The sequence below is a fragment of the Ambystoma mexicanum genome, chromosome 5q (genome assembly GCF_040938575.1).
Source record: "Ambystoma mexicanum isolate Mex_15411 chromosome 5q, UKY_AmexF1_1, whole genome shotgun sequence".
NCBI classification, from domain to species: Eukaryota; Metazoa; Chordata; class Amphibia; order Caudata; family Ambystomatidae; genus Ambystoma; species Ambystoma mexicanum.
The window spans coordinates 92,293,014-92,317,862 of record NC_090933.1 but is presented as its reverse complement, the minus strand read 5'-3'; the positions used below and the strand labels follow the sequence as shown (position 1 = coordinate 92,317,862).

General features: G+C 44.6%; 1 protein-coding gene across 1 annotated transcript in view; it reads left to right on the top strand.

Moving 5' to 3' along the window:
• Positions 1–24,849, top strand: part of LOC138497245 (glyoxylate/hydroxypyruvate reductase B-like) — a 353,458-nt gene that overhangs the window by 11,898 nt on the left and 316,711 nt on the right. Inside the window, exon 2 of the mRNA XM_069620580.1 lies at positions 15,714–15,885. Within this exon, the coding sequence (XP_069476681.1) occupies positions 15,714–15,885 (172 nt within the window). The remainder of the gene's footprint in view (positions 1–15,713; positions 15,886–24,849) is intronic.

Genomic DNA, 24,849 nt, shown 5'->3' with positions numbered 1-24,849 from the left:
CAAAACACCTGCTTGTGCAACATCAAATCGCTGGCATCCTCCAGATACCTGGAGTTCCAGTCCGCAATCACGTTCTCTTTCCCTGGCAGATATTATGCTGCCACTGTCAGCTGCTTCTCTAGACAGAAGTGCCCAAAGCCTTTCGCCATCTCTACCGGCATCTTGGAGCGCGTTCTCCCAAGTTTGTTTATGGATTGCACTGCTGAGATGTTGTCCATCTTCTACAGGATGCAACAATTCGCTCTTCCTTTCACAAAAGCTTGCACCGCGAACGTCCCTGCTAGCAGCTCTAAGTAGTTCATATGTAGTTTCAACTCATCTGCGGACCATTTTCATCCTGTCTGCACCTGGCCGCACCTGGTGCCCCAACCGGGCCTCCTTCCATCAGACTCTATCACCAACTCTGGCACGTCTCTGAAAATGGCCCTGCCGTTCCAGGCTTCCATGTTTTGCAATCACCAATCTAATTCTGTTCTCCCGTCTTCGTGTAACGGAACATATTGATATCTTACTCCCCCCTGCAAATGCTTGATCTTCAGCCTCTGCGACTCCCTGTAATGCAGGGGACCCAGGAATATGGCGTGAATCGAGGCTGCTAGCAGCCCCCCTATCCGCGCTACATTCCGAAGCAAAATATGCATCTTCTGAATCGCTACTCTCAACTCCTTCTTTATTACCATCATTTTATGCAAAGGCAGTTCCAGGGAGGCTTTCCTGGTGTTTATCACACACCCCAGAAATTCCATACGCTGTCTCTGAGTCAACTCCGACTTCTCCTGATTGATCAAAAACCCTAATGAGGTCAGTAAGGCACTCACCAACTGTACTTGACTCACTAAAGTCAACTTTTCTTGCGCTAAGATCAGGATATCGTCCAGGTAGACTATAATCCTGATCCCCCTGTCTCTAATCGCTTCCGCTACTGGTCTCATTACTTTGGTAAAACGCTGAGGGGACCGAGGTCAGCCTGAAAGGGAGACATGTGAACCGCCAGCTCTGCCCCCTCCATAAGATCTTGAGAAACTTCCTGTGGTAATGAGCGAAAGGAAATATTAAGAAGGCGTCTTTCAGGTCCAATCTTGCTAGCCAATCCGCCTTGCGCCGAATGTCCCTGAGGAGGTGAATACCCTCCATCTTGAAGTGCCTGTAGACTAACCAGCTGTTGAGCTCCTTAAAGTTTGACTGGCCTCGACTTCCCTGTCCTGTGCACTAGAAACATGTTGCTGTAGAAGCCTGCATGTCTCCACTGACATTGTTCTACCAAATTCCACAATTCTATTTTGAGGAGCTTCTCCTCCTCCCTTGACATTCTGAGGTGCGCTGGGACGCGCTCTTGCTGCGGTGCACACATGAACTCTAGCCTGAAGCCTGCTACTGCTTGCAGGACCAAAGACCAATCGCTCATGCATAGCAATGTCCGTCGCCCTACCTTGGGGTAGCTTCTGCATCGCGCATTTACCGCCAGCAGCGCTTTGCTGTCTGTAGCTCTTGCGTCCGCTATGACCACGCGGGCCCCTGCCGCTTGAAGGGCAAAAGGCGCTGTGCTGTCTACTCTCCCAGTATTGCACTCTGGGACCTTGGGGCCTCCTTGTCGAATTAAAATGACCGGTCGAACGGCCCCAATGTCGACCGGTCCCTGCGAAAACCTGACTTGGGAAAATGTTTCTAATGGAGGACTGCACTTTCTCAAGAGCCGTGTAAGGTCCTACAAATCGGGACATTTCCTTGGCAAAAACATCTCCAAAAAGCATGCTCTGCGCCGTTTCACCTGTCTCCTAATTTGCTGTTGATTTTGAGCAACAGACTTCGACTCCTCTCCGATGAAAGAGCACAACTGGTGTTGCCCAGTAGGCATACTGCACTTTGCGGCCAGGGTGCTTGCATCTACTGGCTCGCCAGTGTCCTTGGCCCTCCCTGCCAAATCCATTATTTTGGCGAGGGGCCCAGCTATGTCCAGGACTTTGTCCTGCCAACCCTTCCAGGCTCGATCAACCCCTTTCCTGACGTCCTTCGTGGCGTTGGTGACAAATGTAAACATATTTGGATCTAGCTCTGGTGTTTCCATCACTTTGCCTGGGAGCTCTGGCCTGGGGCATTCGGCCCCCAGCCAGAAACGCACTGCTTTTTTCAGAGGTTTTCTGATGCGCTCTGCCATGTACTGGGCGACCCTCAGGGAGGGCACCCAATCCGTGGACTTCGGGTGTCTAATGTTATCAGGGTCAAACATATCTGCCATGTCGTCCCCCTCTTCGGTACTGGCAATCGCCTTCTGCCCTTTCTTGGGCACCTCTGCGGCTCTACCCCCACCTCTCTTGCTGCTATTGTCCATATCCTCCTCCTCCTCTGACTGGAGATCATCTCTGTCGTCCACCTCCTCTTGGGAGGTGGTACAGCCTTCATTGGATGCGTCTATGTTTTTCACCCCTGGGTTAGGGGGTAAGAGGCTTGGCACTGCCAATTTCCACAGGAAAGCGGTTTTCAACTTTGTAAAGGGGTCTGCTGCCTCCTGGGGCATCTGTTGGGCCCTAACCACTTGGCCCCAGGGTGGAGGGTAGAAGAGTGTAGGCTCTTCTGGGCCTTATCCTCCCCCTTAGATGCAACTCCTTTCTAAGGCTTCTTGCTCAATGTGCCCTCCCCTAGACGGAGCTCTCTTTTCCTCCTTTCCTGGATTATACCTTTACTGGCAGGAGAGACTCTAGCGCTTGTAGGCACTCCTGGATGGGCTGTTGCACTACAGCTACCACTAGAGAGTAATCCAGGACTTTTTTTAAAGCTCAATGACAGGTCCCTGTGAATCTCAGGCTACTCCTCACTGTACTAAGGAGTGGTACATTCCACCTCATCGTGCCTTCCGGCTCACTTAATAACGGTATGATTGTGTGAGTGTGAGGACAACAGAGATTTCACCAGTGCCTGATACATGAGCAGCAGTCCAATCTCCAAAGTGCCTTTCGCAACGCCTGAATGCCACAGGCTGCTTATTTGGAGGGGTTCGCTCCAATTTCTGCTCATCTTCACGTGGACTGCAGCGGATCGTACTTCCCTCAGCAAGCGATTGAAATAATGTGCTCCAGGCTATGTTGCGTGGTGGCGCATGTAAATGTAAGGTCCTTTCCTCTAAACCTCATTCGAGGTCTGTAAGGGCCCCCGCTATGATTACGGCAAGTGGCACTGAGCCCCCTCGGGGGCGCTCTGGTTACCCGAGGCGAGGATGGAGTCACGCGATCCTCGAGTGCTCCCTGTTGGCCGCCCGCACCTGTTGACAAAATGCAATACTACTAATATCATAGTTCGAAAACACAGCTAGCTGCACTTTTAACCCTAGACCACTACTCCTAATAAAGCATATATCACTGAGTCATGATGGGGTGACGTATCTGCTTGAAGAGCCACAAAGAAAGTGGATGAGACTGGAACAGGACATGACATGACATTTGGGGTGTGCTGAGTTTTGATTGGTCTAAGGAAATGTATACAAAACTACAAGGCACTGAGGCCGTCTGGGAATTTGTAGTCCTGTATGGAAGAAGTTTTGTTTGTTTGGTTGTTTTACTGTTAATAATAATAATAATAACAATAATAATAATAATAATAATAATAATAATAATAATAATAATAATGTAAAACAAAGTGAAGATTTGAAAAGATCTGCGGAAGGGTGGTGGTATTAACCCCTTAAGGGCCAGAGACAACTATGCTCCTCCTTTTTTGCATAGACTTGCATAATAGCATGGCACTTAAGAGTTTTAAGCATAATGCTCGCCTCCGGTCTTGATATAGAATTTATAACCACTGCTGTGCCAGTAAAAATAAGTTCAACAACTGGTCAAAAATGACCCTCTGATGCACAAGTTATCCCACTGTGCTTTGCGATGGGCAGAAATGTCCCCGGCTGTGTGAAATTGTGCAGAAAGGTGGGAAAAGGACACATGATGCAGATTCCCTTTGATAAGTCTGCCTAACTTTTTTGGTGCAAGTGGAGGGCATCCCATTACTCACGCCAAAACAAGTTATGAGTGAACCCGTTTTCAGCGCATTCCTGCACATAGCATAACATAAGGCATTTGATTACTTGTGGTTCTGTAATGTAAAATATGTTTTGATCATGCCATGTCTGTGTTGAGTCTACTTACTTATGTGTTACTTAGGTAAGCATGCATTGGGCAATGAATCATAATCAACAGCTGTAGACCCAGTTCTACCGTCGCCGTCAGTCTATATTGACGCGAGCGAATCACCCTTTGATGTAACCGACTCCGAATTGCTAGCGCTACGAATGACGAGCGAGAACAGCATCGAAGATCCTTCGGCCACGTTCACCAACGCGGCACCAACAGCCAGACTCTCCATCGACCCCGGCTGCTTAACGAACGTACAAGCCGCGGGTGTGCGGGAAGCCCATGAGGCAGGCCAAAATCGTGAGCCTGACGTGTCTATACTCTCTCAAACCCGTGGCTCAAGTATCCCGACGCCCTCGATACAAGGCATTCCAGCTAACAGGAATAACCGTTTATACATCACAGATAGTTTGAGAACTAACGTAGACTTACTAAGTGACCCCAGACCCCTAAAACGAACGTATGTCGATGAAATAAAACACAAAGACTCCCCCATGAAAAAACAAGCAAAGCTTGACCCAAATAATGAATTGACTAAAAAAGTCGGAGGGGGCCCTGGTTATGCGGCCGCTCATGCGAATACAACTCCAAGGCATAAGGAGCCGTCTGCATCAGAGTTGGCCGCGAGAGAAGCGCGCTTAACTGAAAGATTGAAAGCCGACTTCCTAACGATGCGTGAGAGATTAGAAGACAGCTTCATTCAAAAATATGGAAAACCTTGTGATAACATTTACGGCGGAAGCAGAGCTAGCCCGAATCCACCGCTCTCTAACACAAGTACACCCCATATGAAAACTCCTGCAGGTTGCAGAATGGCCAATGACGGCAGAAGGAAATCCAACGCTTTCGTCAAAATAAACGAGACTTCAAAAGCGTGCTTACAATCTTTAGACGCATCGTCCACCCTTGATAGTGAAACAGACTCTGATGCCAAGAACAAAGCTCATTTGTCTACTGCTGCTGGTGTACAAATTCACAACAACGTACTAGCAGCAACGTCGATCGCCATGATTCCATTCATGAAGTTATACGAAGCCCTGCACGACTCTGTAAAAGACCATCTTTCAGTGCTGGCTACACTAAACACCAAAATGTGTACGCTGGAAACGCTTGCGCAAAATATCACCAAGAGACTCGATTATGAAGCCGATGCCTCACGATGCTGGCAATCGCGCTTAAGCAACATTGCAAGACAAGAATCAAATGATAAAGCCGATTTGATGCAGGCCGTCATAGAATGCACAAAATGGATGCGACATAATACGACATCTAAACATGATCCTAGGGTGGAAAAGGCGTGTAGTTCGACTGAACTAAGATCGATAATGAAGCTAGTGCCAAATCCAAATGGGCCTATGCACACCCCTAAAGAGTCCTCGATCAATGAACACATTGAAATGAAAACTGCAACACAGTCGCTTGCATTGAATACACCCGTAACCGAGCATATGATTTCAAAGACGGCACCAGCCGCATCAATGGGATCGAGTCCTGCACGTGAAGAGAAGGAAACCCTCGATCCAACTTCAACGAGCAAGACAGCAAATGTCAAATTGTCAGAAGAGACTGAGAAAGTATCGATAAAAGAAACTATATTACCAAGCACGTTCGATGCTCAAGCTCATACTAACCCAGACGTGCATGACCTGACTACCAAATTGTCCTTTGGCATTTTTTCAGGGCAAGCAAAAACGATAAAGGTAGCAGACGGAAAAAAATCCCAAGCCGAATCTAAGCCAATAGCCAAATGTCATAAAGCAAGAACTGAACCAAAAGCAAAGAGACCACGAACTAATGAGGCAAAAAGATTCATAAGAAATATCACAACTCCTCTGCCCCTCAGTATGTTCAATCAAGCGACGAAGAACGGAAACCTGCTAAACGGAAAAAACAAAAAAAGAGAAGAGGAAAACAAATCGAATACGGAGGCAAACACAGCCCATAAGAGAGCGAGAGAAGAGATAAGTGATGAAGAAGAGTCCAAGAGTGAACAGTCGATAGATCTTTGTGACCTATCGACCTATTCAGTGGACGACGGATCCGAGGAACCCATGGTAAAAATTTGGGATAACAAAAATAGAAAAAAGGATGCGGCCACATTAATTGAGACAACAGCTGATAAGAGACCACAAAACCCTCGGCCAACTAACGCAGAAACGAAGGGAATAAGCAGTAATTCCCAGGTCGTAGCCGAGTCTGCTAAAGCAGCTACTACAGATAAACACCGTAAAGAACAAAATCGGCAAAACACTTCCCCTTTACTAGGAAATCCAAATCCTAAACAGACAAGAGCTCAAAAAGCCAAATGTGATGGGCAAAACACAACAAGATCCCACCAATTTGTCAAATCAGTAAAGTGCAACAGCTGGAAACTACAACTCGAAAATGTCTTAAGCGACCAAAATGAGGTAAACCTCAATCGCCGCAATATCATTAAACTATTGCACACAATACCTACTTTACGCACAATTGATTCCGACGACATTGTAGTCGTGGAATACATGTCAGAGGCAAGATTAGACTGGGTTACTCTACACCTTAAGTCAAAATTAATTGCCAGACAACTACTCGACGCAAAAGAGGATCTGCTATTTTTTGGCTTTGCTGTACAGTTCTCAGACGAAGGTGCCTCCCATCAACGAGACCTAAATTCAAGCCTACTCGCCCAACAGAACGATGAGCGAAAACGCGCTGATCTACGAGACCAGTTAAGATCTTCACCCACGTCGGCCCAAACAGTCTCTTCAAACTCACGCTGGAATTCCAAAGCTCTGAAGAGAAGGGACCTCTAGGAAACGATCCCCGGAAAGATCGTCACTCACCGCTTGGTTTCTTGGAACACAAGAGGATTCACCCATTTATTCCAGGAGAAATGTTCACAATTTGATGATTGTACGCTTATATGCCTACAAGAAACGTGGCTCAGGCTTAAACCATCATGCGATGGATACACAATACTGTTCAACGCCGCGGGCAAGAATGAGTCTGGTCGACCATTCGCTGGGCTCATCACGATGATCAAAAACAACTTAAACTGGGCCATTATAAAAGCCATAAACCCGAACCTCTTCATTCAAGCAACAACGGTAAAATTACCGATGATCAACAAGGGGCCGGGAGACCACATGTTAATCATCAACGTGTATTGGAATCCAGCGATGATCTCCCAAATCAAATTTATAACTACTGTCGCTGCATTGATCGACGATTGTTTAATCACTTACAATGAACCAAGAATAATTATTTGCGGTGATCTAAACTACTCCTGGTTCACGGAATGCAAATCACATCAAAAAACAAACATCCTGTCAGCTGACGATGCAACCGACAGAGGTGCTCGCTGGATGAACGAGATGACGACAAGAAACTGTTCGATGCTAAATGGTTGCACAAATGGAGACATCCCTGCTGCACCGACATGGCACCGTGGATCGAGTAACAAAACTCTAGATTATATTTGGACATCGAGAAATCTATTAAGCAAAATCACTCACCTGACAACAGTAAAATCGACAATAAGTGATCATGATGCATTAATGATGACATGGCACGATATGGCGGTGCCACGACTAGAAACCAAATATACGGAGCCGATTACGACAAACAACTCAGGATCAAGGCTGAAAATTAACGCCAAACAACTATCCACGTTCACTGAAAATTACGTGACAACTGCTACAGTGACTCCAAATATCAACTATAGCCCGCTCCTGATGCAGTTCAGAGCAGACATCGCTAATCGAAAGATCCATCATGTAATCAATAGACATCCTTTCAGCGAAATCCTGTGCTCAGCCAAGAAACAACTACGCAGCGATCTAACAAAGATAAAGAAAGGAAAAGGCAAAAAAAGTGCCGACCAATTGAAAAAGCGGCGGCTGCGCTATAGAAATTGGCTAAAAGCATTCAACACCCAGCGCGATCAGGAGCAAGCGGAAATCATGCTGAAGACCATTTTGCGAAAAGACGCACGTCAGTTATGGGAAATAATAAATACTGGATCAGTTAAATCAGCCTATGATATGGCGAATGGGGTAAATGACGCAAGATGGGTCTCCCATTACACAGCAGTCTTTGATATACAAAATAGCGAATGCACAAAACCAGCAATTGGGAACTCTTGTAATTGGCCCACTCCTGAAACAGCGGAGGACATCAAACGCGCCATTCAAAAATTAAATAATTCCAGAGCCGCTGGCCCAGATGGTATTTCCAACGTGATGCTGAAAACAAATAGTTCTCTGTGGGCAAGATTCATCTCCATATTGTTTGAGAGGATCACTACATGTAAAACCCTACCAGAATCCTGGAATACAGCAATTGTTGTGCCAATTTTCAAAAAAGGAGACCGTAGCGATCCGACAAACTATCGCCCCATCACGTTGCTTGATATCATCGGAAAAATATTTGCCGCTTTCCTTAAAAAAAAAACTAGCACTCTGGGCCGACCAAGCAAAGATAATTGACAAACGCCAAACAGGATTCACCAAGGGAGTCGGCGTAGAAGTGAATCTAATCATTCTAAACACCATAAAACTGGAAGCCATCAAGAGTGGCAATAATGTGTTCCTCGCCTTCATAGATCTGAAACAAGCTTTTGACACCATCAATCGTCAGAAGTTATGGGAAAAATTACTATCATGGTCTTGCCCTCTTGAGATTCTGCTACCTATCATGGCATTGTACACAAATACTTCCTTCCGGGTTAGACTGAATGCAAAAGGAGATCTCTCTGATACAATCCTTACAAAGAGAGGAGTAAAACAAGGTTGCCCTCTTGCAGCTCTACTGTTCAAACTTTTTATATCGGATCTATCTATCACCCTAACTGAACCAAGGACATTCCCCCCGAAGATAAACAACCATCATGTATCCTGGGTAATATATGCTGACGACATAGTCCTCTTAGACACCACACAAATTGGACTTCAACGTTCTTTAAACGCTCTTCAAAAGTACTGTAACAACAATGACCTGCTAATAAATACCAAGAAATCAAAGATCATGGCAATTAATAGCAGACATAAAGGGAGCAAAAACAATTTCAGTTGGTCTCTCAATAAATAGAAAATAGAGGTCACAAACTCTATTCGATACCTTGGAGTGCAATTCAATGTCTCAATTCGTGAATGGAATTGGACCCTAGACCTATTAACGCGAACTACAATGTTTGCCTTGCAAGGGCTGAAACTCCATGCTGCATATGGCAAATTTACGCTAAAACCATTACTCTCCTTCTACCTGCAAAATGTTGTGCCGGCCCTAACGTTTGGCAGCGAGGGAGGTTGGAATATACCCGCAGATTTCTGGTGTAAGCTAGAGGGCAAGTTCTGGCGGAAAGCACTACGTCTCCCACAGAATCTTTCAATAGTAGCGATCCGCTACAAACTGGGCTTAGAGCCGTTACATGCCACAGTGCTATGGAAGTCTATCTCGGCATGGCGGAAAATGAGAATGGCCCAAGCAGCCGGTCCCTATGAAATACTGCAAATAAACACTAATTCCAACAAGTCGGATCTAATCTGCGCGTGGGAACGTAAACTGAATGCAACTATTCGATCTGCAGAGTTGAAAGAAGAGCTAGTGATAAATATGCCACAAAGGGCAAAAACAAAATTGAGCCGTTGGAACTGGATCCAAAATGAAGCGAAGCGAAGTTGAAGTCTATACAAGACCTGGGAACTTCATCGCACGGTCTTGGTGAAACTCCGAAATACTTATGTAAATTTCCTTCGCGATACCATCGCAATCAATTCTTGAGACTTCGTCTCAACCTACTTAAGACCAAAGTAGTTAGAATGATGAATCGGGACCCTGACATCACGGACATTCTTTGCAGATACTGCAACAACGCTGCCGAATCAGCAAAACACCTAATAATCGAATGTCCAGCCATCAAGGACGAAAGGACATTGCACCTCGCAAGATTTGCTCCAATAGATGACAATCTAGAACAATGGTGGAACTATATAATCTCTGTAACAAACACACAATTAACATGTGCAGTGATAAATTACATGGACTTAATCCTGCCAATAATCTAATGCGACTTTGACCAGAGTAAAATGTGTAGCAGCAGGATGGATTGGCAAGAAAAAGACAGAGGGAAGTGTGTAATAAAAAGTTTGTTTCTTTGTAAATTAAACTAAAAAATTACAATAAAAAATAAAAAAATGTAACAGTTCTGAATGTGGATCCAGACCAATCACAATGTTCTATTCATGTGTTTATTACAGTGTTCCACTGTGATGTATATGTATTCTCAGAGTGTTATTATTTGTGGAGTTCTTTATGGAGTTCTGTAATCTTCAGTTGGGTTCTGCCTTCATGGGTGGTGCCTGCTGTCGCTTTGAGCTGAACTTAATTAAATAAGTCTGAACTACTTATACTGCCCCGAGCCATTACTTTACATTGGCGACGAGGATTCGCTTCACGGACCCCTGGGCGCCTGTCTGGAGCTGCTGGCTTCGTTTTGCTTTCGTGCTGAGTCGCCGGCGCTGTGCCCCTTCCGTCCGCACTAGCGACAGCAGGCGAGGCAGACTGACGGAAGGCGGAGAGGAACAATCGGACCAAGGTGGACTCCGGTCCACCCAGGCAAGTCGGCGTTGTTTTGGGAAGAAGGAGAGCCATGGGGGAGCCGCGCGAGCCGCAAGGGAGCTGCGCGAGCACTGCCGTTATAGCGCAGGCCCCCGCGAGCCGTGGGGGAGCCGCGCCCCGCTGTTAGCACGCAGGCCCCGCCCCTCACTGCCTGCGTGCTACTGCACGTGGCTGTCAGCTGGCTCTGGCCGCGCGCAGGCACACGCGCTGCGGCACATGCTGTGGGGGGCGTGTCAGCTCGAGCCCCGGTCTCCATTGTGACACCAGTTGCCTGGCAACGTGTCGGCCCTACCTCTATGAGCCCCGGTCTCCATTATGACGTCAGCTGACTGCCAGCAGGACTCCCACGGCTGGGAGAAATAAAGGAACGCTGGAACTGGCAACAACGAAGACACTTTGTTCCAGTGAGGCACATGAAAAAAAAATAGAGCTCTATTTGTTGTAACTTAGGGGCCTGTACACCAAAGGTAATTGTTCCCACAGTGAACAGTGCACAAATACTGGTCAATTGTCTTTAAGCACCACAACATTGGCATTTAAAGTCCTGCCACATTGACATTTAAGTCCTGCCACGTCACAGCCACCACAGCCATCTGCACTTACATAGTTGGTGCTATTCTTTGTTCATCATGGCAGCATCAATTCCGCCACCCATTTTGTTCCTCAATGAACCCGGCCGCCCCCCCCCTCAGGTGGGACAAGTGGAAGGACACATTTGAAAATTACCTGGTGGCAATGGCGGAGACAGATTTTCCTCAGCTCGCAAAAAGGCTCTCTTGGTCCACAATTTGGGCGTGGAAGGACGCAGGATCTTCGATGGGCTAGCTGGAGACCAGGTTTTGGAGGCTGGTGATGCGGATGAGTATGCATTGGCCCTCAAAAAACTACAGGACCATTTTGAACCCAGGAAAAATGTCAGCTTTGAAAGGCATACATTTTTCCAGCGAGTACAAGAACAATCAGAGTCAGTTGAATCCTATGTCGCATGCTTGAGGTCGCTAAATTACTCCTGTGAATTTGAGCACCTGACTGATTCTCTAATCAGGGATCAGTTACTCAGGTGCACCAATAACGCCAGGATCCAAGAGAAGTTACTGGCCAAAGATATGAAGCTGGATGAGGCACTCGAATTAGCCAGGAGCATCGAACAGACGTCCTTATATGTCAAGGAGCTCAAGGGTGACAAACAAAGTCCGACCACCATGTCGGTCTGTGCCATAGACCAGAAGAAGAGGACAAACATTCCCACTGGAAAGAAAGGAAATTGGACTGCGAGGAATGCATGTACCAGATGTGGTAACCCCAGACATGGTGCCAACTTTCCGTCGTGCCCTGCCAGATTTGCCGAATGCTTTAAGTGCAAGAGTAGAGGGCGTTTTGCAAATGTGTGTAAAGCTACTTCCATCAATTTTCTCGAACCCAGAGTGGAGAACAGGCCCAGCATTGAAGAATCGGTCAGGAGAAACTACAACATTCAGGAAGTATCGGCCACCCAGGAACCAAGCGCCAAGTTTGTTTTTGAAATTTCAGCTACTTCAAGTGAGGCAAAGGGTCCGGCAGACACCTTCCTGATTGATGGGCGCAGTCTAGTCATGAAAGTTGACACTTGCTCACCTTGGACCATAGTGTCACGGGATACTTTAGTGAACATATTGAAGAAGAGTGAAGCCGTAATCAGCCCCACTGATGTTAGAGCCTGTGGATATGGAGAATCCACAATAGAGGTTTTGGGGGAATGTTCCGCATGTGTGCATTACAAAGGAAAGGAATGCCAGGCTAACATTCTGGTAGCAAAAAAGGGAGCCTCTTTATTAGGTTGGGAGGAACAATAGAACTTGGGTGTAAGAATACAGGCAAATGCCCCTCAACCAGTATCTATTTCTGAAGTGGAAGAAGACGTCTGGACCATAGAGTTTCCGGAGGTGTTTTCTGAGAAATTAGGGAAACTCAGAAATTTCGAACACCATATTAAACTTTAAAATGGTGCACAACCGGTGATACACAAGGTAAGGCAAGTGCCATTGAAGATGAGAAGTAAGCTTCGTGTTGAGTTAAATGACTTGGTGAACAAAGGAGTAATTGAGCCAGTAACAGCAACTGAATGGTTATCGCCTGTTGTACTAGTAGTCAAAGCAAACGGAAATCTGAGACTATGTGTGGACTTGCGCAGCCTCAATCGGAACATTTTTGTGGAGAGACATCCCCTTCCCAACATATCCGAGACTCTTTCCACCTTGGGGGAACCGAAGATATTTTCCATCATTGACTTGTCAGCAGCATATCATCAAGTTCCTTTGTCCAAGGGTTGTCAGCATCTTACTGCTTTCATCACTCCTGAGGGAGTGTTCAAATACAATCGCATGCCATTTGGATTAGCTTCCGCTGCTTCTGTTTTTCAAAGCGTGATGGAGGAAGTTCTTAGAGGGTTAAGGAAAGTGACGGTATTCCAAGATGACATACTAGTGTTCGCTGAAAATGAAGGGCTGTCTTAGTCAGACTTAAAGAAGCTGGTTTGACTGTACACATAAAAAAATGCAAGATTGCTGTTAGAGAAGTAGACTATTTAGGTCATAGAATTTCTGGTGATGGTATTGCTCCGAAAAAGTCTCTTATTGATAGCATTAGCAGTGCTCCCCAGCCACAAGACAAAGATCAGTTACGTTCTTTCATGGGGCTGGCGGAGTACTACCATAAATTCATAAATGGTTTTGCCACCATCTCCACTCCGTTGAGAGAGTGGTTGAAAAAGAATGTGAAGTTTATGTGGTCGGGTGAGTGCCAAGAAGCTTTTAAGAAAATAAAAGAGTGCATAGTACAAGCACCCTCTTTGGGAGGGTTTGTCAGGAAGGAAAACTGTTTTATCGGTTGATGCAAGTAATATGGGTCTAGGTGCGGCTTTATCTCAGGTGGACTCTGGTAAAACTGAACATATAATTGCTTTTGCCTCTAGACCATTGAAAGGAGCGGAAGAAAACTACTCTGTTATTGAGAGGGAGGCGCTGGCAGTTTCTTGGGCTGTGGCACATTTTAAGTTCTATCTATGGGGTCAAACTTTTACGGTAAAAACTGACCACAAACCTTTAGTCCAACTACTAGGTAGTGTAGAATGGGCCAAAGGATCACCCAGAATATCTAGATGGATGATTGAACTCCTAGCCTATGATTTCAAGATAGTGTACATAGCTGGTAGGGACAATGTAGTAGCAGACTGTTTGTCTAGGCTACCGGTGGAGGGTAAAGATACAGAGGAAGCATCCTTAGAGCAAGGTTTGAGTATTTCTGAGGTTGAATACAATGCCATAAGTAGAGATGAGTGGGAGATTGCTGATGGTGAGGATCTTATGTTGAAATAGGTCAAAGTATGGACCAGGACAGGGTGGCCTCAAAGATATTGTAGAAAAAAAATGTGACTGCTTCTATTGTATAAAGGATGAGCTTAGTCTATCAGAAGACGGTCTAAAACTCAGGAAGGGCACTAAAGTGATCCCACCCAGTAATGTTAGATCCAAACTGGTGAGTGTAGCTCATCAAGGCCATCTAGGGATGGGAGGAACCAAGAGATACATCAGGGAATTCTATTGGTGGCCGGCAGTTGACAGTGAAGTAGAGAGGTATGTTAAGAAATGCAGAGAGTGCGAGAGGAGTGATAAAAGTAAAGTGGTTAGGGAAGCACCCATGAGTCCTGTGAGTGTTCTGGGTGAACCCTGGAAAAAGGTGGCTGTGGATTTGATGGGCCCACTGCAGAATTTGGGGGAGAATCTCAAGTATTTAATTGTGCTAGTAGATTACCACTCAAAGTGGATAGAGTGGAAGGCAATCGGTGAGGCTACCACGGCCCAAATGATATCATTTTTTGAAGAAACATTTTACAGGGAAGGTTTTCCTACGGAATTCGTTTCAGATAATGGTGTCCAATTTTGTTCTGACAAGATGGTGGAGTTTTTCAGAAAATTTGGCATATGACATTACAGAAGGCAACTTTATCAACCCAGGATTAATGGGCTGGTAGAGAGGGCCAATAGATTTGTGAAGGGAGGTTTGCAGTTAGCAATGGCGGCAGGTTTGGAGTGGCAGAAAGTGTTGAGAGAGATGGTTTGGAACTACTGCACGACGCCCCACACTGTTACCAAAGTGTCACCTTTTATGTCTCTCAAGGGCAGACAGCCGGGGACTAAACTCTGTCCAGGGTGGCTTGACTTGGCCAAGAGTGTAAATGTTGACAGGAATAAGATTGTGACACTCATCAAAGAGTCCCAAAATGCATACAAGGAAAGGTTTGACATGGAAAAGAAATCCAAGAGTTTGGTATGGAGAGAAGGTGAACTCGTATATGTAAAAAAACCCAGGTTGTCTCCTAAATGCATTGAGAGCAAATTCAATGGGCCCAAGAAAATAGCTGTAGTAAGAGGAAATGTGGTCATAATGGAAGGTGGGGAATGCTGGTCCATGTCCAGATTAGTAAAATGTAATAACAATGGTCAAGCGGTAGAGGATGGGGAAAATGTCAATGGTAATGACAACGGCAATGACAATGAGTTGGTGTATGAATCTGGAGGAGTTGATAAGACTGTTCAACATGACACAGACGTTAATATCAGTGCAGAAAGGAGGAGAGGTAAACCTCTTTGGTTGCGAAACTATGTATTAGAGTAACTCTGTGTCATTGAAAGGGGGAAGATGTGTTGAGTCTACTTACTTATGTGTTACTTAGGTAAGCATGCATTGGGCAATGAATCATAATGTAACATAGTTCTGAATGTGGATCCAGACCAATCACAAGGTTCTATTCATGTGTTTATTACAGTGTTCCACTGTGATGTATATGTATTCTCAGAGTGTTATTATTTGTGGAGTTCTTTATGGAGTTCTGTAATCTTCAGTTGGGTTCTGCCTTCATGGGTGGTGCCTGCTGTCGCTTTGAGCTGAACTTAATTAAATAAGTCTGAACTACTTATACTGCCCTGAGCCATTACTTTACAGTCTGATTTTTGCTTATAGGTTCTGAAATAGTAAGTGCAATGGAAACGCAGCAGTTTGATCACAACGTGCTGGTCGATGACATCACAGAGGCAACTCTTGGCATCGTTGGCATGGGCAGCATTGGGTACAGTGTCGCTCTCAGGGCACATAGTTTCCGAATGAAAATTGTTTATCACAATAGAAGGAGAAGGTGAGTTGTGGTGTGTTATATATGACATAAAATATATGCTTAAGTGTCAGTAACTTGCTTTTCTTTATGTTAAATTAATACTAGCAGAATCGTGTTTACTATTTTTTTAACAGTATTTAAAGGTTTTCTGGTGGGATTATGAGAGAGTAGAGGCAAGTTTTTATTTATTTATTATACGTTTCAGTTCATAGAACTTTTCGTATATAAATTCACATTACACATAAGAAAAAGAAGCATTAACGTAAAATTTCACATCACACACATTGTGTACTTCATTTCATCTCCAATGTGCCCTAATGTCACGCAATAAGTTATAAGCAAATACACATACACATTTCATATTTCCTAAAGAGAAGTATAAATCAGGGACAATACTGCATAGTAAAAACACAAAGAACCAATTAAATAAAATGCCAACATACAAATATTCACCCCATTTACAAGGGCAAAGTTTCAGTCAATTTCCTTATAATTCCAATTACATATTTCTTACTCAAAGTGTTGCCTGATACTCAAACAAATTTGGTATAGCGCAATGTGCGTTGATGTTGATTTTGTGTTTAGACGGCGGATCCAAAAATCTTTACTCTGGATGGATTCATAGCTATGGACCAGGTGGCCTAACCGTACCATATATAACCGGCCTAATCTGGGACATTCTGTGAAGATATGTCTCGCTGTTTCTGCATTGCTAGGGTTTTTACATATCCTGCAGAATCGATTCTCCTGACTAAGTTTCAGTTGACCCCCCTATGGTTGAACGGATGGGAAGCCGATTGATCCTTGTCAGGAGTCGAAGTCGTGTAACTCCAGGATCTGGGCAAATCAGCAGGTATGACTGGTCGCACAAAACAGTGGAACACCCTGGACACTTGAGCGTACACATGCAAGGTTTCCAAGTGAGCATAGTTACAAATCCAGTGCCATTGCTTTATTTTCCTAGATAGTACTTTTTTCAACTTTACATAACTAGTTTCACTGGCAAAATCTGGCCACCAGTTTATTTTGGTGAATAGATCTTTGATTGATTCCAAACATGTATCATTCTTCATATTCGCTCCCCTGTCATATCCTGCTGCCCGATCCATCAAGGACTCCTTCCTCGTACTCTGAGATCAGAGATAAAGTTCTCCTCTGCGTTGTTACACCAAAGCTTTGAATGAAATAAACCCTAACTCCAGGCGTAGATATTCAACTGGTGTACTTTGAGGTCAGCCTAACATCTTGCGCCAGAAAAGGCCCTCAATCCGTTTCAACCATTCCCACTTATTTAGTTCCAGGCTATCTAAGGCATACAGAATAGTGAGACAAAACCAGTGATTATAAAGCATAAGCGTCCCACTCAATGAGAACCCTGCATTATCCCTGAAGAAATGTCTTATCAAGTAGGTAAGTTGTCATGCCTTAGTGATCTTAACATTTATAATATTTTCATACCTACCGTTCTCCATTAGGTTTAAGCCTAGGTACTTGTATTAAGGAACATAATCAATCAGCCCTATAATAAGCCGAATACGAACGCTGTTTACTTTTTTTGACGCAACCAGCAGAATCTTAGTCTTATTAAGGCTTATTACTAGGTCATTTTCCTTTGCATAGTTAACTAGAGATTCCAGGAGGGCTTTTATACCCTGTACCGTGTGACTCAGAAGCACCAGGTCATCTGCGTACAAGACTGCAGTGATATGATCTTTACGATCTTCGGAAACCAAATGCCCAATGCTTCCAAACGACAGATCAAATCTGCCAGGTATAAATTGAAAAGTAGGGGGGCTAACTGGCACCCCTGTTTCACCCCCCTATCAATATCAATTCCCTCCGACAAGGAATTTCCATTGCCCAATTGAATTCTGGCCGTTGTATTCTTATGTATGGCTTTAATGATTTCTAGTAGCCAACCAGGGCATCCCCACTCATACATTTTGTCCCAAAGGCGTTCCCCATTCACCAAGTCAAACGCGGATTTAAAATCCACGAATGCTAGGTATAAGGCAGGATTTCCTTTCTTATTAGCCTGGTTTATCATGCGGTCCACCACACAAAGGTTTTGGTTGGTACTTGCCCTGTGCCGAAAGCCAGTCTGAAGTGGATGGAGAAGATCTTTATAGTCAACCCATGCTGGCAAGTGTTTTAAAACACATGCAGAGAAGACTTTGCCGGTGGTGTCCAGTAACGATAGGAGCCGGTAATATTCCGGATTTAACCCATCTCCGGCTTTGTACACTGGAATCAGTATTGAGCTAGAGCAAGAACGGGGGATCTTTTTAAGTAGACATACTTTGTCATACATATTGCAAAGGAAAGTTGCCCATCTTACTGGATCTGATTTCATTACAACCACCGCCAGCCCATTTGGTCCGGGAGCACTTGAGTTTTTGGCCTTTTTAATTATATTCATGATGCATTCACAGTTAAACTGCAAGGGCCAACCACCCGCCTCACCCGTTTTCCTTTCCTCCCATTTACAGTCCTTATGCATTTTAACTTCAATAAACGTGCGCCATGTCGCTTCTGGTATTGGATTTATTGCACGCTTACCGGTCTGCGACTCCTTGGCAAGCGTCAGGGTCCACCCCATAGTTTTCGGTTGCGTGTTAACATGGCTTGCAGTAATAACTGCCAGTTTTGATTCAGGCCCTCCGCTTTCCGGAGCTTTTGCCAATTGCGATAATGGTTTTTGATTTTACGTATATTCATTGCGATAACTAATTTGGGGAGAGCAGATCTTTTTTCTAATCTGATTTGTCTGCTGAGTTTTCGTTTGGGCATTTGGATCTCCTTATCAAATACTTTGCTTTTACCCTCCCCTAGAGCCGCTTTAGGCTTACCCACAACTGTCCCCACTTTGATAGTCCTTTCCTTAATCCAGGTTTCTATGCCGTCAGGATGGAGGCTACCCAAAATATCTAGCTCCTCCGCCATAGCTTTAGATAAACATTAGCCTGCCCCTCTAATGTTACCTTCTGACCAGCAAATTCTTTTGCCTCCTTCATTCAATGCAATATGCCCCGGTCCAAGGGCTGACTGATACCTACCACTCCCCTCTGTGCAAGTTTCCAATTTTCGATGGTCACTGTAAATTGTGGGTGTCGTTCAAAATGAGCTTACATATTCAAGTAAGGGGCCATTCATACATATGTAATCTGTGCTGCTTTCCTTATTATTCATTGACCAGGTGGGTTGTCCTGGTAAATCGCTTCCAACTCGCCCATTTAGTGATGTCAATTGCCATCCTGCCCAGAATTTCTCCCATTCTCCCCCTTTCACATTCCGGGTTTTCGTATTAAATTCCCCACACTTCGCATTCAGGTCTCCACACAATAAAATCATGTTTCACTCGGGATCATCCACCCACCTCACGAACAGGTTATCCAGATCTTTGAAAATACTTTCAGTTTTCTCGTTTCCAGTGGGATCGTACACGAAGACCACCAATAAGCGTGTACTTGTATTTCCTAACAACAGTCGCATTCAATAGCCATGACATTACCACCCACCACTAAAGGGGTTACCAACTCGGACGGCAAGGCATGCAAGATCCCCACCAGTAAACCGCCCGAGGGTCTTCCTAACGGACCCTTTATTGCCTTACTCTGATAAATCCTATACCCATCTGTCAGGCTATGTTTTTAACACATGAATGAGACTCAGAGCCAATACGTAGGTTGTGGATTACAACGGTAATCCTTTCTTTTAATTTTTCAAACGTTTTCTTTCTCTTTCATAGATTAAAAAAAAGGATACGTCTTTTCTTGAACGGGTAGCACTTCAGCAGGAACAAATGGCCGCTCTAAGTTCAGGCCGGAGTCTGGGATGTATGTTTTCCACTTCTTTTCTTTTGAACTCTTCAAGACTTTGACTTAATGTCTCTTCTCTTTCAGTTCTCTCTCTCTTCTTGTTTCTTAAGGCCTTCTCTCAGTGAACCGCCACTGTCTCTTTCTCTGTTCGCTTTCTTAATTCCCTTGTGGATTCAGACCTCTGGTTGGCAAAGGTCTCTTAACTGCTGCCAGCGTTAAGTATTTTGTAATGTCCCTTTACATGTACTCTTTTGCTGAAATCTTCCTGTACTAGCCCCCTAAGCTGAACAGTTGAGAGTATCTCTTTCACTACTTTCACTTGTCAGAGCTTGGTCTTCAGGTATGGTTGCTTTTGCCTCTTACGGCGTTCTCTACAATTCTTCCCTCTCACTCTCTTTCTGACCAGTAACTCTCTCGCCCTTTACTTGGCTTTGCTTGACTTTGCCTTGTCTCCGTAACGTTGGGTCAGATATGTACCAACTTTCGTTCAGTCCTTATCTCCCCTTCGCTGTCGCACTGTCTCTTTTAACTTTTAACCTTAATACTGGCGCAACGGCGCTCATTTCTTATCTTCAAACTAGCTTGGAGATCTCACTCGTCATCCGTGAGATCATCTCTAAAATGCGCAACGGCGCTAACTTTAACAGCCCTCCTGCGGCACAGACGCCCGAATCCTCTCTCTTCCTCGCGTTGAACCCAGCAATCTCTCTCTCTGTCCTTCTCTCTCTCCCTCTCACCTCCGTCAGTTTCGTACCTTGGAAATTGGTAATCCAAGCCCCGACAGCCTGCAGTTACTTTGTCTTGGCTCCTCGTGAATCACTTCGTCAGTTTCTCCTTTCGGGGTCAGCCAGCTATGAGAGCCGCGAAGCAACGACTCTGCAGTCCTCGGAGGTTCGTCTCGTCAATTTCAGCTTCTGTTGTCAGCCGGCTTTGTATGCCGCGAAACAACGTCTGTGCCGCTCGCTGGGAATCGCCTCGTCAATTTCATTTACACTTTTCTTTTCTCCATCTCTTCTCCCCTTCACTCCGTCGACGACTTTCTCAACCGCCCTTTCTTCAGTAAGCCCACGTCAACACCTCGTCCTCCGCATTCTCCTCCTCACGAGCCGTCTCCTAGGCAACCCAACACAGAGTATAAACATTAGAGGAAAGACCATACATCGGTGGCTTCCTGGTCTTCCTGAATGCCTAATGTCTATGTTTTACTACTCATTGATTCTGACGGAGTCTCACTCCGTCACACCATCTAAGACAAAATCCTTCAGCATCCATGTCTCCTGAAACATAAATATGTCAGAGGATACTATTGAATCAGGTGACCTCCCCTCTGAGGTGAAATGTGAGTGACCTCGAGTGTTCCAATATAGCCAGTAGTGGCAAGTATAAAACGATGTATATTTTCAGCCTACTATTTCGAAAGCAAAATCTTGGTTAAATAAGTAAAGACTTCGTCCTGCTGTATCATAAATAATTAGTTTGTTTTCTTTACTATTTTATTTCCGAACTTCCAAACAGACTTATGTTAGCCAACATTCCTACTGCACCCACCACCACAGCATTGGTCATATGGTGCCTAAACTTATCCGAGAGGCGGCGTATGATGACCGAGCCAGGCTGTCGCAGACTATGGACTGTGGATATAAAAGCAAAAGGGTTGGGGGAAGGGAAGGTGGTAGGTCAAGGGGATTAGCCAGTAGACAAACAATTTAGTGGAAGAAAACCACACGCGATGAGGAGGAAAGATCATGGTTGTGGTAGCTGGGATGCAAGTTTCTTAACTGTGATTAGTTGTTGGTAAGCATGACAGAGTTTCAGGAATGTGCAGCTCAGTTTAATAGCAAGGCTTAAAGGAATGGTTCGGTCAAAAAATTGTATTGCCCCTACGGGTCGGCCATGTGTTTTTAAGCCTAAGTCGCTCTATTTTAGATAAATTTCCTATGGACCTTACCCGAGTTTTCGTCCATTAAGCGCACGCGAAAACAGGCACCAGGGAGCTACCATTTTGTGATAATCCTATCATTTTCCCCATCGCCCTGGCAACCTGCTTTTGCGGCACTAAATCACATCCCCCGCCCCTGAGCCTGACATTATCAAAACATTCATATTCCCCGCCTCTCTCCGTGACGTTTCTGTGCTGCGTAGGCAAACGCGCCCAGTCGTCTTCTACGAGACTTCACACAGAACCCGGAAACCAACACAGATCAGCTCACAACACAGCGCGCCACAATTCGCAATATGAAACTGTACTTTAAAATCAAACAGCAACACAGTAAATTTGGTAAAGTACATTTATTTGACATTAAATGTTTATAGAATATTCTGCGATTGCCATATGAACTCATTTATTTTCTTTTATCTCTATCCGCAAATCCTTAAAATGTTATCGTGAGTCACGCGCTGTTCCTTTATGGTACACAGGGTGTTGGTTTTCGTTCAAAGAGGCACTTTTGTCGCACGTTGAACTGCAAGGCTGTTCCATCAAGTAGGCACTAGACAAGCGCAAAGGTTGATATGTTGCTTCTAGCCGCTAGTACCGCGTAAGGGCATATGGGTCCTTGGCGATCGTCCCATAAAATCATCAGAATGGTGCAGTTGTTTACATTAATCTGCAGCTGGCGGCTGAAGAAAACGTCTGCCGGTGTCTGAAATTGGTGACAGTGGCAAAATAGGAGTATATACCTATTTTGAAAACATAAAATTTATAATTAGTCTCGCCAGCCGATCTTTAATATTATTCATTTTATTTATTACGGCCGAGCTGAAACTATTTGCTTTCAAGTATAGTGCAATGGAGTATGTTCGGCTCTAAAATCAATGCGAAAACTAAATAAAGCGAGGTTGGTACACAATGAGAAACGACTTTTTGTCTACATGCGTGTGGAATGTGGGCCTGCATGCCCATGTGCCCGCTACAAAGACGATCCCACAAACCTTTTCAAAGCTCTTCATTCATTCATTTATTCATGCATCCATTCATTAATTCTTCATTCCGGTATAAAAGCGTCTAAAGAGTTACTTACATTATATTTGCAATTTCCATTGTGTCTCTGCGTAATGCAGTCCGTAAATCCCACTGTGCTCAACGATTTTTCGTATACTGAACTAACATGAAACTCGGTCTAGTTTAAGAATTTTCTGCCTTATCGTCTCGAACGTTATTGCACCTCCCAATCCCCTCTTCAAATGAAGTCCTTTCTGCATGGTCCCTGTCTCTCAAGGTCAAAAAACATAGAACCTTATACTGCCAGTGCGAGTTGTGGGCCTCTTCAGGGTGCGAGCTGAAAATCAAAGCCACTGACCCTCACTAGAAATTAGCATACATTCTTTCTTTGCAACATCCCGTAGTAAAGCCATCTGTGAGAACTTGAAGTTTCGAATCCATCTATGTAGTGCGCCTCATTGTGCAAATGCGAACTGGCTTCTCTCCCATCTGCAACGGCTCGCTTGGCGCGTTCTAAGGCCCCAATTTTGTCCTCGTCTGCGAGCTTTGAAGCCCCAAAGAACCATAACTATTGAGACTTAATTTTTTGGGGAAGGTCAGGGAAAGTATAAAGTACCCGAGGAGTTGAGTTGAAAGTGAGATTTATTGTTTGGTTGTTTTATTATTTGCAATACGCAAGCCTCCCCTCGGTTAACAGTGCCCAGCATTTATAAGAGATTGCGAAAATTAGTTACATCAACAAAAATATATACATACACATATAGATAAGGTCAGCAATATGAGGTGAATAGAGAGAATTCAAAGATGACACCCAGGTAGTTCGGCACCCATGATGGTGAAGGTAGGGGTTAGGGTTAGCGTACTTTGTATGCACACTGTACAATAACATTTATTTACAAAAAGACAATCGTATTACAATTATTTAAACCGGGATTTGTACTTCACAACCTGCTCTCCTTTGGGTGGACATGGTACAGTGGCAATGTTGGGTGGCTATGGATCAGTGCTCTGACAAGAAACGTTCAAAATTCCCTATCTGTGCTTCTCTAATACAGCAACAATAAGGCTTTTGACAAAGTCGAACTCCATTTCCTCATAGACTGGTTTGATCACCCATTGCTTACTTCTTTTTGAAAAGGCCTTAGTGTAGCGAGGCATCCTTACATTACCCTTAGTCCTAGATTGTTCACGGCCGAGATTCTCGTTATGGGCCAAGACGGCAAGTAGAGTCCTATGTCTCATGCCCTGTATGCTGAAATGCAAGCGCTTTGGCCTGTACTTTAGGCACATATTGTGGAACACCTCCAAACCGCCAGTGTGACAGAATTCTGTCAGTCCCCTCAAATCTCTTGATAGAGTTTTATCAAAACCAATCTTCTCAATGGCTTTGTGTGTCGGTGAAGATGGATTCAACCACTTCTTCTTCCGTGCCTCCACTTGGGATAAAGGGCCATGTTCACATTGGTGGAAATGTAGGTTTTCTGACCAGCGGTGCACGCTGGTACAGTGGTGCATCAATGACCGCCATTTTTCAAGTAGTATTTCCACTGACCCTTCACAAGTTTTGGAGCTCCACCAAAGATGGTTGCTGATAGACTGGGACCACTCTGAAATACTTTCCAAACCTTTTTTTTTCCCTGCAGCCGAGATTTTCTTATTGATCGATTTAGCAAGATGCCATATGTCAAATTGATGTTTAATATGTGGGAACTGCTCTCTCATTGTCTTGGCAATTGAAACGTGTCTGTCCGTGGCTATGAGGTCGATGTGCATTCCACTCGATTGCAGATATTCCACTGATTTTATAAATCCTAGTTTCTCCATGGCCACTGAGGATGTACATTGTGTTACCTGCACGACCACCAAACTCACAATTTTCTTACTATCCATGTCCTGAAAGTGGTAGGTGCAGTACTTGGCAGAAAATCCAGGGCTGTCGCACTGTCCATCGCCGGCTAGCCTGAATCGTTTGCCTTCGAATGTACTTGCTAGAGACAATTGTTCAATTTTCCAAGCATCACTAATGGCTGGAAACAGATAATCATGTTGGTATTTGTAGTACTGTGTTTTTTAAATGAAATGGAGTCCCACAAACTGAAAGAAAGACTTTAACTTTCTAAAACTGGAGCCACTAAAAAGTGATGCAGCTGCACACAGTAGATTGCCTGCTGGCAGTTTCCCCAGCATCGGTTGTGCAGACTATGAAAACGTATGATGTAATCTACA